Below are 15,041 nucleotides of genomic sequence, written 5' to 3' on the forward strand. Positions count from 1 at the left end.
CCATGTACATTTAATGAAGAGTAAAAAACACTACCATGTTTGATTCGCCGTAAACCTGGAAGACCAAAGACAGTAAGGATCGAGAGCTCGGGCAACATTCTGACGGAGTTTGTTTTTAAGTTACCTAGACTACTATGTTCTTTTCATTTACAATAAAACACAGATTATTGTTCAATAAAATTTCGTTTCAGTCGTACAAAGGTTGTGTTATTTACTATACAGTATACATAATTTATGATAAATCACATACTTTATAACAAAAAACATGATTTCAGATTTACATTTCCTAAGAAGTTACTATAATTTATGGTACATAATGGACATGTACGCGTAAAAAACAAGTAATTTATGTCAAAAAATAATCAAAGTATTCAATGGTACATAATGGATGACACACACACATATGATAAATTACGTTGTATACATGACAAATGATGGTTTCCTCGTCATAAATAACACATAATTTACGAACTTGTTTCATAATTTGTATTCGATGTGTGTTTATGTATGAGTAAAAAACGAAAGTTAAGTGAGAGAAAGTTGATATATATGTTTTGAATATTAACCCCCAAATCACGCTAATTGATCTCAGAAAATATACTCATTCCAAATCTGAAAATTAAGTGAGAGAAAGTGATATTTAGATTTGGTTTCCAAATCTGAAAGGACGAGAGAGAAAATCTATTTTGGAACATATCCGTTTTCCAAATCTGTTTTGAAAAATCTGTTTTGGAAAATATCCTTTATCCGTTACTTCCTATTAAATCTTTTCAGTTTATAACCTAAATATCTCCCCCAAATCACGCCCCCTGGGAAACTTTCCGGATTCATTCCGAAATTTAAAAACCCCGGATTTTTTAGACGAGGGACATGGAGGGTATTTATCAATAAAGTATGAGTTATTTATGCCCTTATTGTAAAAGGACTAAATGTCCATATTTTGAGAAGATTGGTCTATATACCTATTATGAAAATGATTTTGGTCTATATACCCATGGACTCTAATTTTTTTTTTTTTTTTTTTTTGTTGAAGCCATCATTTTTGATAATTGATCAGCATTAATAATGTCCCGCTATATCGGATATAACGGAGTTTAGTGTAACGGTATCTCATTGTCACTTTTTTTCCACTTTTAAAGCATATTACTGTATTTTTGTCACACAAGCAAAAAAAAGGGTTTGTTTGAAGCAATTTAAAGCACGCTGAAGGATGGAGTAGTTGAGCCACTTCTTGGTGTAGTAGTTGTACATCACTATGCAAACTGGAAATCCAACCTTCGATCTCATGTAGAAATCAATTGTACATTGAAGTGAACTTCACTTTCGCCAAATTAGTTAGAGAGAAAAGATGAGAGGGATAAGTAGAGAGAAGAGGAGAAGTAGTAGAAAGAAGAGAGATAAATAGAAGTTGTTGGAGGTGGTGCTAGGAGTTAGTAGCGATGGTCGTAGTAAGATACGAAGAAAAAGATGACTTGTTTCCATTTAAAATTTATTACCCAAAATTCACACATAAGGCTTTTAAAATTTTCGTACTCCGAAAAATGTTCCTATACCCCAAAACACATACCTATTGAGAAAGCTGTTCACACCCAGTCAGCAGGATTATGCCTAATTTCTACAAAACAAAAAAAAAGGCAAGATGATGCCGAGAGTGTGGGAGGGATCAAGAGGTGGGGCACGTCCATAAATTGCTGTGGACCACGGCCATAAAGTGGTGTTTGGACCACTTCTTTGGAACTAATTCTCCTGCCTGTCATGTCAATTTTGTCCCCCACCACTTTTGTTATTTTCACTAGTAACAACATCTCAATAGAATTCCCCAAAACATAGCCTAGACCTAGATGGATCAAAATCAGCAAGAGATGGACAGGAGAGACAAAGTTTCTGACCGTCGTCCACCTCGGATTTCAAGCATACTACTAGTATCATTTTTGTATTTGTAAATCTCTTTTGTCAATGTCACAACAACTAAAGTAAACCTCTTCCATCAATAATATACGATTGGGTTACTGAAGAGTAAAATCAACCATCATTAGAGACTATATTTGACGAACAAAGGCATAGTACATAATCAAGTCATACAAGAGAGTTTTATTTTTCTACTACTACTCTAATTGCCAAAGTTGATCGATCACCTGCACTCTTTTGAGTAGTAACTACCAACATTCAGGAAATATGACTTGATTCTTCTTATTTTATAACAGCAAGCCTAGATAAAGGTTTCCTGATATATTTACATGAACAAATTTATGACAACTTTATATAATAGCTATAGAAGTCCTACCATAATACCACATATGCAAATGCAATGAAAGAAGAAGAAAGAAAAGGAAGAAATATGTAGAGAGTAGTACTAAAAGAGCATTAGATTCTATTCGATGTAGTTGTAATTTCTAACAAAAATGTCTGACCCGTGTAAGAAATCGCGCTTTGAACCATGCGATATTTAAAGTTAACCTGCGAAGAAAGAATAGGTGAAGCGAGAAATTAGTTAGAATTACTAATAAGTAGTCTGTGTCAATCCAGTCATGGTCGACCTGTCGATGTTTTCCTTGATTAGTTGGCACTAGGTTGGCTAGGGTTTTGTTCCTGGTGTCAGTTTTCAACGAGCTCATTCAAAATGCTTTAACATCCCAAGGTACTTGCCTTACACCTACAGCCCTAGGTTCGGCCACTCGTCCAAGTAATGTGAAACTAAATAGTTTAGTCTCTAACACATGTCTTTCGCATGTGACAACCTTAGGAATTATCTAATCCTCCAAGTTCGTGATAGAAGTTGTTCTTATATAATTTGCCAACTTCATGTTAACAGTTCCAAGTACTTTAAAAATGAAACTGAAATCTGGAAAGCAATTCGACTTTGTGTTATCAGTATCAACAGTAAAAGGTTTTTAATAGGTTGACATCCTGTTATTTGGATATTGAGTAACTTAAACAGTTATACTACATTTACATGATACTTTCTAAATTATAACTATGGGAAACCAAGAGTCTACAATTTAAGTTCTTGTTGGTTGGTTCTTGGAAGTATATATGTGAGCGCATTCACAGGTTGATGTGTTGCCACCCACACACACACATAGACACACGAGATATCAGAGAGAGGATGTGATTTCAGAATAGAAGGATGAAAAATACACATACCTCCATGACATCAACCAGCTTCTCCATTAGATATAAAAGTAGGCCTCACAGTATCACAGACTGCAAAACCTAAAATGGTAGTGAATATTTCTGAAAGGTTAGTGATGATTTTCGAGAACAAAATAAGAAAATAAAGATCACCCAGACTTCAAACAGTAGTGTTAGAGTAAAAGACTATGCTTGCAGGACTCGTAAAATTTGCTATATTTACAGAAAACTGCACGCAGATTATTTTGAGCTAGAGCCTGAGTTTTTCTCAGATCCTAGGTTTGGTTTTACGAGTTGACCGCGTATTATGAGAAACTCGTGTACCTGCGTAAAGTTATTTTTTATATATTCATTCAAATTAAAAAGAAAGTGAAATAGATTAGACACAGATATTACTTACCAAATATAAGTTTTGGAGATCCAAGTGTTTCATAATTAAGGGGTATGAAGATTCAACTGAAGCTGATTTGGTCTCAAACTTGAAGAACTATGTGGGTTGTCCAAAGCCATTGATCCTGTATTGGAATTACGATTGGCATCTACAGCATCACTTGCAGAAGTAGATATGTCATACTTGCTTCTGGAGTTATCAGATACCATATCAAATGCATGTTCCAGACAAACAGATTTTATAGCGTTAACCTTGCCATATTTCGAAGAACTTGGAGTAGAAAGCGAAAGCCATTTCACCCTTTGAAGGTCTCTGCTGTTGAGATCCTCTTCGCAACCATGTGAATATGGACTTGACTCCGTAGATTTATTATAACTGGAGCCGGGGTTTCTGAAATCCGGTATTGAAACAGCATCCAAACTTCTTGCAGATGGTGCCCCTCCAAAACTCTCACGCCCACGTTTTCTTATGATCGATGGGGTGTTCTTGTAACTTTTTGCCGCACTTCTTAATACTGATTCTGGACTGCTGATATTTAGACGGTTTTTATGTACATGCCCAGTTGGAGTAGAACAAACAGGACTTCTTGAGTTTGAAATGCTCTCATTTTTTGAGAACATGTGTGGACTCGTAAGCTGGGGCGGCTCATAATATGAATGAAGCGCCAAAAAACTTGAAGAGGGGCTGCTAGAATTTAAATTGAGTCCCTTGACACCATTCAAGCTATTTGGTGTAGACATATTATTGTTTGGACCGTTTGGTTTTTCTGGGGATTTAGGTAATCTACTTGGAGTGTTCGAACCAGTCTCGGGAAGAATATATTGGTTCTTCCTAAAACCGCTAGCAGTTAAATCCAGGGGACGAATCGAGAAAGCAGGTGATGAAGTAACGTGTTCAGAATGTGGTTTTGGCGATGAAAGACTAGAGATGGAAAGTTTTAAATCATCTAGTATACCGCTATTAGTAGCATCTACTCCAATTTTCTCTGTTACTGGAACAAAAGTACCATTAGATTGCATTGGTTTCTTTGTATAATTTAGTGGTTCTTGAAAGGCTCTAGAGCCTCCTAACTGGGAAGGTTGTAAAAGTAGATCTGTTGACTGAAAAGGTTGTGATCTTCGATCTATTTCACCACCATTAAAATTCCGAAAAGTTGTACCTACCAAACAAGTACAAGCTCTACCACCTGAGTTAATTTTGGTATCGATTGTTCCAGTACTTGGTGAGCCCACATCAACGCCATGAGTTTTAACACCATGTAGATCTTTATTACACCCACAAGATGAATAAGTATCCAATTTCTTCTTCACTGTACAGTTCCAGTGGTTCTTTATTGAGTTATCCGCCCTGTGAGAAAAATGATGAGATGAAAAAGGTAATTTTGCAGTATATAATATGAATATGCAGGTTATGAAATCCATATTACCGGTTATTGTGGTGTATTTTCTGAATATAGCATGTTGGTCATAACTTTGAAGTATATAATATGAATATGCAGGTTATGAATATCCATATTACTGGTCATTGTGGTTTATATTATGAATATAACATGTAGGTCATAACTTCATTTACACATTTTTAATAAATACATAACGATATATGATATGATATATATATATATATATATATATATATATATATATATATCGTACTAAAAGAATAAATTAGCTACAGATTCTCTAGAATTACGAGGGAGTAGGGAGTAACTCGACAGGCTCGGACTCAGCCCTAGTCGCGAGCACAACAACTTGGACTGAACCAGCAAGCAAACAAGAAAAGGCCTGCAAGCAACGTTCAATAATACACAATGGCAACAATGAAGAAACACGAGATACACCTTCGAAGAACCTAGAAGTTTTCAAGATCACTTGGTCATTATCCAGCTACTTCTCTACGATTTCCGAAACTTTAGAAATAAAACGCAGAACTGCAATAGACCATTGAGGACTACCCTTGACATGAGCCAGACTTAGTTTGATGTTATAGAGATATAAGTTGTGAGTACCTTCCAGGTATTAACCTCGCAATTTCTGCCCATTTATTCCCATATATTTTGTGAGCCTGTACAAGAGTGACCTCCTCTTCGCGGGTCCACGCTTCTTTTTTTATCGCAGGATTTAAATGGTTGTGCCACCTGAAAAACAAATGTTTAACTGCGAAGTATCCAAGAAATGCACAACTACGGAAAAATTGGTTAAGAGAATTTAACAGTCTGGCTATCTCAAGTAATATTTATAGTTCAGACAGCTAAATCTCATAAAATAGCAATGGAGTAACTCCACAAGAAGTTTCTTAAACTTGGAAACAAAATATGCCAACAAGTAGTCCTAAATCCAGAGATAAATTCAATCAGAAACATGGGTTATGGGAGCTTCCATCCCTTTATGCAGCTTCGAACTCTTACTTCCTTACAAAACAATGTCATAAAGCACTAAATGAAAACATTTAACAGAATCAAGATTCAGGTGGTAAATATAATTGTTGTCACTACCTTTCTCGACATTGCTTGCCTATGCGGCCTGGCAAGGACTTTGCTATAACGGACCACTTTTGACAACCATTGCTTTCAACTAATTTGATGATAAGATCATCTTCCTGAAATGATCAACATGAGAAATCATGTCTACACTCTACAGTATCATGTTCGGATACTAGAGGAATGACAAGAAAGTCATAGCTATTACCTCTTTAGTCCAAGGTCCTTTCACGAGTTCTGGATTAAGAACCTTCTGCCAGCGATGCAAGCACTGAACATCTGAACGATCCTTGAGACAATTGGCTGTAGTAGACCAGAAAATTAATGATATTGCTATCAAACTAATTCATAGAATTTGTAGCAACAAAGACCTAGTAACATTACAATCCATACCAATTTTTTTCCAATTCTTCCCGCCATAAAATTTGACCGCACTAGCTAGCATATCATCCTGTTTAGTGTAAATAGAATAGCAAGAAAGGGGAGTGAAATAGCGCTAACAAAACATGAATACTTCAACAAACACCAAGGCTTTTGACTAGCATGCAAACAGCTATTTATCTAATTTCTTCGTATAATATGAAATATCCATGTATAGAGTTGGCTGTTTCCCAACCCAAATTAACCCCTTTGTTGATCAGTAACCTTGACACATTATGCACCTAGTACAGCTTCAGATAGGGAGGCAGGAAAAAAAGCACCACAAAGTGTTCAATTATATGGTAAGCATGTATATAACCTCTTACTAAGCATTTCCCCTTGATACCAACTTCATAACAGCATATAGTCTTAGAGAAAGTTATAGATGTATCAAGATGGCAAGAACACAGCATGTTCTTAATTCCCCAGTCCTAAGCAAATGAAGATATATACACTTAATAAGTCATACCCACCAAGCTATTAATCAATAACGACTCTCACCTCTAATTGCGTCCACCCTCCCTTTTTTGAACGTCTGGTTGGGCCAGTTGTTCTCTTTGAAATTAGAGAGCTGCTGTCACAACGGCAATTCAAATTGTTAAAAAATCAACTGTAATTTAAATAAAAAAAAACTGTACCAAAAAATCATTTTTAGTGACATTTAGATTCCAGAGTATGTTTTAGTGCTTTCAATCCACAAAGTTGTCGGTGGCGGCGAGAGTAAGGGATATATGAATGCTCAAAAGGATGCATGAGTAGAATACTGATATCGAGACAAGTTAGGTCTCCCATTGTTTAATTTTCTTTCGTTTTTTTTAATCGTCCTTCCCCCATGGCCCCATAGATTCCAACTACCATCTTTTTCCCCTGGATTTTTCAAAGCCCTTTTAGTAAGTGATCCCGCACCACTAACTTCACTGATCAACTTGCGAGGATTACTATCCATTGTCGCTTTCCGCCCCAAGATACTGTTTTGTTGTGTAACGAGTTGATACAATGACCTTTAACATCCCATACATACACTTTACAATATATACTTGTTTTACATTTGCTTAGTTATACTTCAAGCACGTGCTTCATGGAAAATTTACGCCATAGGAAATATAAAAATCAATTTTTTGTTGATTAACGAAAATATAAATGTTTTTTATAAGACAGATAAAAGGTTACACAACAAACCCTTGAACAGCAAGTAGTGCGGGAAGTGATGTGTCACAACTGCTCTCTGAAATTGTAGAATTAGAAGCCGCAACGCTTATGTCCATTGTCGAATAAGAAGTATCCTCCTCTTGCTTAACTTTATCCATTTTCCTTCAAAATCAGCGGTAATAAAAGACTAAACTGAATCTTTAACCTGTATCAGTCCAAGGGTCAAATAAGAACTTCATGAACATAGAAATTGAATCCCAAAAACTCATATAATTTTATAACCCAAATAGAATAATAAGTACTGAACTGAGCCAAGCCCAAATTTAACAGACAACCCGAAAACAATCTAAAAATCAAATTAAGAGCTCCATAAAATCAAAACGAATACCTAAAATCGCACTATCTTTTATCACCAATGGACTCTCCAACAATATCCAGATAAAAACTAGATTGGAATAAAATCAAGATTAACAAACAAACTAACACAAGTATTGGATCAGCCCAACTCCGCCAGAGAAATCAAAGTAAGAACTTCACGAAAAACTATACCTTGTCACATAAACCTAATCCTAAATTGAATTAGTCCGGTCCAAAGCTATTCGATCTCCGCGCTAACTCCATCTAGACAGAGTAGAAAAAACTGGATCGAATCGAAACTAACTAAAAAAAAATATTTGATCGAAATCTAGGGTTTCATGAGTAGATTTTTAAGAAGTGTCATACTGTAACGGCTATAGACAGCTAATACCTAAAAATAAATAAAATTGAAGTCCAATAGATTGATAAAATAAGAAGAAAGTTTTGAGCATTAAAGGAAACTACTGACCTTGATTTAGGGTTCTATATAACCATTGATTAGGTTTTCAAGAACATAGAAAGATTTTTCTCCGCGGGAAAATGGAGTAAATGAAAAATCTTCCCTCACTTTCACTTTCTCTCTCTAATAGAAGATGGAGACTACTAACGGAAATGAAGGGGTTTACGGGTTTAATTTACTCCCCCTTTTATATTTACTCTCAACGGCTTACGTTAGAAGGTAACCAAACGGCGGCGCCAACTTTGAGGCGGTTTTTAACGGCGTTTACTTTTCCATTTAAATCTTTTTTCTTTTTTTGATGAATAGGCTTTTGCCTAATTTATTAATTAATTTCAGAGGTTACAAGGTTGAGTTTAACTAACTCAAAATCAGTTACATTACTAGAATCAGAGAAATTTCCTATCCACCTCTTATTTAATCTATTATCGAAAGCAAAATCTGCAAGATTATGAGCAAAATCTGCAAGATTATGAGCCACTTGATTGGCTTTTCCATTTAAATCTCTGATCTCATTTAATCTCTTTTGGATTAATTCAGTTTTGACTCCTAATGTGTGACCAACTGATCATTTGGCCCTCATTTTGTAACCAACTAACTATTTTGACAGCCCAACATGTCTCCAAAGGTTCACTTTGGCCCTCAAAGCCCAATTTGTTTAATCCAAAAATGCTCTTCTTGCACTATTTTCACTCTTGATGTTTTAAAGATCTATTCGCTTCACTATTTTTATCTCCTCCACATCGTCAAATTCTTTACCTCACTATTGTTCTTCTTTATTATAGTCACATTCAGGGTCGTCGCCCGACAACCTTTTTGGGAGACATTCCAAAAAGATTATTATTTTTTCTTTATATCCCAACAACACCAACAAATTTTTTCTTTCTCCAAGCTTCTCTCTATAAGTTCTTTTTTCGCAATGAGAGGGAATGAGAGGTAAAGATAAAAGCCAAGAAATAACGTGGTGTTGATGGTGATGGATGGCGACCTCCTTCCGACGACTATGAAGAAGATGTGAAGTGGAAAGTTTGCTGACATGGAGGAAAGAAAAAGAAAATAGACTTTGGGAGCCAATATGGGCAGTGGGGTACTTACGGGGGCTAAAATGACTAGTTAGTCACAAATTAAGAGTCAAAATAGAATTAATCCATTTTTTTTTCGGGGGATTTTTGTTTGCACCCCACTCTGATTGTAGTAGTTTACGTTATGCCGCGACGCTATTCAATGACATTAACAAACAAAAGTACTTTCTTGAAAAATGACAAAAAAAAGTAAGGGTTATTTCCCAAATAGGCCCCAACTTTGTGACCAGCTTCCTGCCTGACCCCCTAAATTAGCAAAAATACCCATATGGTCCCCTTTTTCCGTTATCTTTAACTGTCCGTCACTCTCACTCCTCCACCTCATTTCCTCTCTCTGCCAAGTCACCTGAAACGCCACATCATCATCTTCTCCGGCAGGGGTCGCCGGCCGGTCAAATTTCCGGCTTAGGTCTGTTCGTGAATCCTATCTCTCTCTCTCTAGATCTAGAGGGAGAGTGAGGAAAGAAAAAAAAATTAGAGAGAGAGAGGAGAGAGAAAAAAATTTATTATATTTTTTTATGTTTGAAGGTGGCCGGAAATTTGGCCGGCCGACTACCCTGCCGGAGAAGATGATGATGTGGCGTTTCAAGTGACTTGGCAGAGAGAGGAAATGAGGTGGAGGAGTGAGAGTAAGGACAGTTAAAGATAACGGAAAAAAGGAGTCATATGGGTATTTTTGCTAATCTAGGGGGCCAGACAGGAAGGTGGTCACAAAGTTGGGGGGCCATTTGGGAAATAACCCAAAAAGTAAACACATACGAAGTACTAAACTATGACGAAATTTGGAATCAGGCGTTCATCATTAAGGCGAGAAAGTCCATCAAAAGAGAGAGAGAGTTGATATATACCAAACGACCAAAATAACTTATCATAAAGCCCTTATATTTAAGCGATGAAAAAAAAAACTCATGAAAAAAGCTATGTGCGTTCCCAAATGAGGCCGTAGTCTTTGACTTTTAACATTTTTCTTATCATTTATTTTTGTTAAAACATATACAATAATATTGTACAATTGAAAATTACTAAACAACCTCAATTTGGCACACAAGTTAGATTAAGTCATTATTTTAGAATCTTCAACAAAAAAAAAAAAGTCATTATTTTAGAAAGTTTATCCAATATACGTGTTGTTTCAATTTAAAAGTTGTTAAAAAAACGATTCAGATTTTAGTTGAGACAATAAGTTTGAGAAGGATAAAATGACATAATATTTTGACTTCCACAAATTGGTGAAATTTATGACGATCTTGCTACACATACCAAAAGAATACGGTAGAAGTGAACCAAAAAGTTAAGGATCGTAAATTTACTTTTCCACTTTTGCACACTATTCATAAAACATAAAGCACAAAATCCTCATTTGAAATATTTATCCATTTGTGTAGCGTTTGGTTGTTTGTAAGATTTGAGTATACTATTATAGGACTTGAGTTGTACAATTATAAAATCTTTCAAATACTTTTGGTGACATTAGGTAAATTTATCGTTATTACAGTATTCGTATTAGTGGCAAAAACACAACAAATACATTGGCGTTATAAGTCGGTTAAAAAAATTACCACCACATAAAATATGGGAGATAAGCCTTCTCACTTCTCCTCCATCTCTATCTTATACTGCTTTCTTCCATTAAATCGAGAGTAAAGGACTATCTCGTCCATTATTAAAAGATCTACCAGATGAAGAAGGGGAAGAAGGATTACGCTGAAAAATGAAAGGAGTAAGATCTTCCTCCTTTATTCATAGTGCTAATTTTGAAGTCGTGCAAGTCGGCTTTAATTAAAAGTTCGTTATCTTCGATAACCTAAAAAGACTACTGTACTTTCAAACAAACAAAACAATTCCAAATAGAAAGAAAAAGAACTTTGAAATCAAGTTGTTTCAATTGATTAACCAAAATACAAGAAAAAGACACCATAAAATACAATAGAGAAAGAAACTCAATAAAGGGATTCTGATTTCTTTGATTGATTCTTGAATTACTAAACAATGGGAGCTGGTGCACTAATCTTCTTCTTCTCTTTTACCTGTAATTGTGGTGCTGCACAAAACCAGAAAAAAAAATTGAGTTAATCAACATGAATTTTATTCTATCTGGATAAGTGATTTGATTAAAAACTACAAATTTCGTAATGGGTTTGGTCCCAAATCGATTAGTTTTCAGATACAGATTTGCAATCTGATTAATTTATAGTCTAAGAACAGAAAAAATAAATAATCACAAACTTACTTGAAATTAGGGCTTTTGGTCTTGTTTTGAACAGAATCCGATGACGAATGATTCCAATTACTTCCAATTCCGTTCTCAATGATGAATTAGGGTTATTATTATTACTACTATCATTATCAGAATCCACCATGACTTTATTTTTCTTCAATACTAACAAGGGTTTCTTCAATTTCACCTTAGATCCAGATAACTCGTGATACCCAATCGTGAAAGTATAGTTCTCCTGAAACCCACACATGTCTTTCGAAAGTTATAATCAAAATGCCCTAAATTGGTTGAGATCGTGAAATTAGGGTTTTTTAAAGAGACTAACCTCTGAAGAAGATCGACAAAGTCGGCCGATTTCAAGATTCTCTATTCGATCTTTGAATGAAGGTTGAACTTCAACAACTCCTTGTACTTCCACGATCGCCCATTCTGAACAATTTCCTTCACCGCAGTTGCATTTCACCTGAATCTGCATTTTTTCTTCTTCTTTTCCGGCAAAAAATAAAGTGAACTTTAGCGGTGGCGAATATAATACTAGTAGGAATTGAAGAAGGCGGGAGATTTAAAAATTTCCCGCCATTTGATAAAAAGGAATTTGAATACCGAAAATGCCCTTAGTGTGGAGGTTAAATCCTTCTGTTACGCTAACAGTTGTCAACGTTATCTACTTACTTCACCTGTCGTTGACTTTATCGATTTAGAAAAGTCAAGCAGTTTTGGTCGAAAGGAATGGCGCGGCGGCTGACTAATTATTAGCCGAGTCGAGCTTATTAGGAAATGCTATAAATAGAGAAAGTTGTCGTAGTCCATAAAGATCGTTCCTTCTTCTTCCTAGAGAGAGAAAGAGAGAGAGAGAGAGGGAAAAAAAAGTTTAGAGAAAGAGAGAGAATTTGGATCAAAGATGAAACGGGGAACGTTGGAAGTTGTTCTAATCAGTGCTAAAGGCCTTGAAAACACGGATGTTCTCTGTAATTCTCTTTCTACATTTTTTGTCTATGTAAATGAGTAACTTTTTATGATCAATAGTAGAAATTTGTTTCCTTTATTGGTTTTTTAATTGAGTTTTTTCAGATCCTTGATTTGGTTGCCTAAATTTGATAGAATTGTATCAAGTATATTGATTTTAATTAACTTCTTTTGATTCATTTGGATCTGGTCCTCTGGGTATTGGTAGCTTGAGGTTTTGTTATCATAGATTTAATGTGATTCATAATAGTGTCTGTCTGGGTGTTATTTAGATCTTTCAATCATTAGAATCTCATTAGATGATCTGCTTTCGAATTCTCCTGATCTAATATCTAGTTGTTGTTATTATTTGGGGTTGTATAAATTAATGCTAAAAATGTGTCTATGATCAATGGGGTGGTCTGGAGAATAGTACGAAAGAAGATGCAATTATGCATATCCTCCATCTGTTTAAGGGGTTTCAAATCCTTAGGACCTTCCCTTTCGATTGGATTTGAGCTTAAATGGTTAAGTTACTAGTGTTCATCAATAAGCCTGCACATCTAGGTTCTAGATCAAATGGTGGAGATCTTAAGGACTCGTATTCGAAGAAGCAAATGTTACTATGGATCTCCATAATTGAGATTCATACTAACATTTTATCCGTTTAGTCTGTCTCGTTGAAGTTTGGGGGTGCTATGTGTGTATCTTACTTGAAGATGATACTGCAATGATCAAGTTGATGAAGATTTCATCTGCAAGGTTAAAATCAGGACAATATATGCATGAAATTTGTGGATATCCATGTAAATCATTTTATTCGTATAATGCTTTATGTGTTCAAGGTTACAATTGAAAAAGAATATGCTTGTCTTTCTATTATGGTTGGACACTGTCATTTATCTTTCAATTTAGTTGACTAACTTATTGTGTAGTATATGCTATTGAATAACCACTGGCTCTCCCCGCGAACCTCACGCTGACTTTCTCATTTTAGACTCCTCCACCCCTTTCCTGTACTCTTTCCCTCACAATCTTGGATTATCCAGGAGATCGGGAAATGCTTATGTAGTTGTTACTTCATGATAATTGGTCGAATGCAATAAAGTTTTCTTGTGTAGTAGAACTTATATTTTAAATCAGAGAATGAGTTAGTCGAAATCGTTTTTTTTTTCTAACTGATGTCGTTTACATTTCTTGAGCAGGTAACATGGATCCGTATGCTATTCTCACTTGCAGAACTCAGGAGCAGAAAAGCACTGTTGCATCAGGTACAAATTTCTATCCCTTTGGTCTTATCAATTGTAGCTGCTCGTTCATTTTGAGCTCTCTCAAATTTGTAATCAATGAAATGATGACATAAAATGTTTTGATCCTCAAAGTCGAAGAACTCCCACTGAGTTATTAGTTTCAGAAGCTGCACCTTCTTGGCTCGAATGTCTCATTTTATTTCTTAAACTACGAAAAATTACTACGAATTAATATGAGCAATATACTGTTGAGTTTTAGCTTATTATTGTTCATATAACGATATAGGTAAGGGATCTGAACCAGAATGGAACGAGAGCTTTGTATTTACCGTCACTGAGAGCACAGAAGAACTCGTCATCAAACTAATGGACAGCGATTCTGGCACTGGGGATGACTTGGTGGGCGAAGTATCGTGAGTTCTATCACTTCAAACGCCATTCTAAACAAAACACAATTATCATTCTGGTATCTACTTAATTTTGTCGATTCTTGCAGCATTCCTCTTGAGATGCTCTTTACTGAAGGAAATATTCCGCCAACTTCTTACAATGTGGTGAAGGACCAGGAGTTCTGTGGGGAACTTAGAGTCGGACTCACATTCACCCCTGATATGGTATTTTCTTCTTCTCAATCATTAAATTATTTATACGCTTTAATAACTATTTGCGAGTTAAAAAACACGTTTTTTTTTTTTTTCTTATATCATTTTATATCTTTGAATAGAAAATGGATTCTGAATTATCTTCATTTTGCCATTTTAGGGAAGCAGTGATAGGGGCTATGATGCTGGTGAGGAAGAGAGCTATGGTGGCTGGAAAGAGTCTTCATAGACAGGAATTTGAGTTCCCACCTGCAATTTCTTTGTCATTACTAACTTGTGGAAACCTCTATGGATCATGAAAAACTATTCCTCAAGAACTCCCCGAAGAACTTTCTTTTCATTATTACCTCGTATTAATAAGATTGTTTCAGTAGTAACTGATCCTGTTTGAATTTGAAGTGTTTCTGTTCTGCTATAATGATCATTACTTCAAAAAACAAATGTTCTAAATCGATAGACATACTTCCACGCATTTATAAGCGCGGTTTTTTTTTCTTGGAAGGTTGACTACGTAGTGGACCTCCAAGGTTTTGGAGCAAATGCCTTAACCAACTGAGACGTC

General features: G+C 35.5%; 3 protein-coding genes across 13 annotated transcripts; 1 reads left to right on the top strand and 2 right to left on the bottom strand.

Moving 5' to 3' along the window:
* Nucleotides 1–2,044: 2,044 nt before the first annotated feature.
* On the bottom strand, nucleotides 2,045–8,576 carry LOC147535299 (uncharacterized). 11 transcript variants are annotated; one of them, XM_086646604.1, is made up of 11 exons: nucleotides 8,395–8,576; nucleotides 8,118–8,189; nucleotides 7,599–7,773; nucleotides 6,921–6,990; nucleotides 6,393–6,450; nucleotides 6,208–6,302; nucleotides 6,015–6,118; nucleotides 5,529–5,657; nucleotides 3,533–4,870; nucleotides 3,145–3,213; nucleotides 2,045–2,457 (listed from the first exon to the last, which is right to left on the bottom strand). In XM_086646604.1, the coding sequence occupies exons 3-9, from the start codon at nucleotides 7,724–7,726 to the stop codon at nucleotides 3,568–3,570; spliced, it is 1,887 nt and encodes a 628-aa protein (XP_086502730.1). In that variant the 5' UTR covers nucleotides 7,727–7,773; nucleotides 8,118–8,189; nucleotides 8,395–8,576; the 3' UTR covers nucleotides 2,045–2,457; nucleotides 3,145–3,213; nucleotides 3,533–3,567. The 11 variants fall into 11 exon arrangements, with proteins under 11 accessions (XP_086502730.1, XP_086502728.1, XP_086502724.1 ...); XM_086646598.1 differs by having other exon boundaries at nucleotides 2,166–2,457; nucleotides 6,921–6,993; nucleotides 8,395–8,547; XM_086646606.1 differs by having other exon boundaries at nucleotides 2,166–2,457; nucleotides 7,599–7,730; nucleotides 8,395–8,545.
* Nucleotides 8,577–11,328: 2,752 nt separating this feature from the next.
* Nucleotides 11,329–12,184, bottom strand: LOC147535300 (chromosome transmission fidelity-like protein). Its single transcript, XM_086648754.1, has 3 exons — nucleotides 12,008–12,184; nucleotides 11,695–11,917; nucleotides 11,329–11,505 (listed from the first exon to the last, which is right to left on the bottom strand). The coding sequence occupies exons 1-3, from the start codon at nucleotides 12,155–12,157 to the stop codon at nucleotides 11,447–11,449; spliced, it is 432 nt and encodes a 143-aa protein (XP_086504880.1). The 5' UTR covers nucleotides 12,158–12,184; the 3' UTR covers nucleotides 11,329–11,446.
* A 282-nt stretch (nucleotides 12,185–12,466) lies between these two features.
* On the top strand, nucleotides 12,467–14,868 carry LOC147535301 (elicitor-responsive protein 3-like). Its single transcript, XM_086651192.1, has 5 exons — nucleotides 12,467–12,650; nucleotides 13,833–13,898; nucleotides 14,164–14,290; nucleotides 14,374–14,491; nucleotides 14,640–14,868. Exons 1-5 carry the CDS (start codon nucleotides 12,584–12,586, stop codon nucleotides 14,706–14,708), a joined length of 447 nt encoding a protein of 148 aa, XP_086507318.1. The 5' UTR covers nucleotides 12,467–12,583; the 3' UTR covers nucleotides 14,709–14,868.
* The last annotated feature ends 173 nt before the right edge of the window (nucleotides 14,869–15,041 follow it).

Source organism: Eschscholzia californica, unplaced genomic scaffold (genome assembly GCF_041429995.1).
Source record: "Eschscholzia californica isolate CP2 unplaced genomic scaffold, dmEscCali1.0.p SCAF_6, whole genome shotgun sequence".
NCBI lineage: Eukaryota > Viridiplantae > Streptophyta > Magnoliopsida > Ranunculales > Papaveraceae > Eschscholzia > Eschscholzia californica.

What these genes read in the sequence shown, in the direction of transcription:
- LOC147535299 (XM_086646597.1), bottom strand. Translation starts at nt 7,726, where the DNA reads ATGGATAAAGTTAAGCAAGAGGAGGATACTTCTTATTCGACAATGGAC. An exon ending in GCACTACTTGCTGTTCAAGG is followed by an intron (nt 6,994 to 7,598) that starts GTTTGTTGTGTA and finishes CCGTTGTGACAG; the next exon opens with CAGCTCTCTAATTTCAAAGA. An exon ending in GGCAAGCAATGTCGAGAAAG is followed by an intron (nt 5,658 to 6,014) that starts GTAGTGACAACA and finishes TTTGTTTTTCAG; the next exon opens with GTGGCACAACCATTTAAATC.
- LOC147535300 (XM_086648754.1), bottom strand. Translation starts at nt 12,157, where the DNA reads ATGCAGATTCAGGTGAAATGCAACTGCGGTGAAGGAAATTGTTCAGAA. An exon ending in TTTGTCGATCTTCTTCAGAG is followed by an intron (nt 11,918 to 12,007) that starts GTTAGTCTCTTT and finishes TGTGGGTTTCAG; the next exon opens with GAGAACTATACTTTCACGAT. An exon ending in ACCAAAAGCCCTAATTTCAA is followed by an intron (nt 11,506 to 11,694) that starts GTAAGTTTGTGA and finishes GGTTTTGTGCAG; the next exon opens with CACCACAATTACAGGTAAAA.
- LOC147535301 (XM_086651192.1), top strand. Translation starts at nt 12,584, where the DNA reads ATGAAACGGGGAACGTTGGAAGTTGTTCTAATCAGTGCTAAAGGCCTT. An exon ending in TGAAAACACGGATGTTCTCT is followed by an intron (nt 12,651 to 13,832) that starts GTAATTCTCTTT and finishes TTTCTTGAGCAG; the next exon opens with GTAACATGGATCCGTATGCT. An exon ending in GAAAAGCACTGTTGCATCAG is followed by an intron (nt 13,899 to 14,163) that starts GTACAAATTTCT and finishes ATAACGATATAG; the next exon opens with GTAAGGGATCTGAACCAGAA.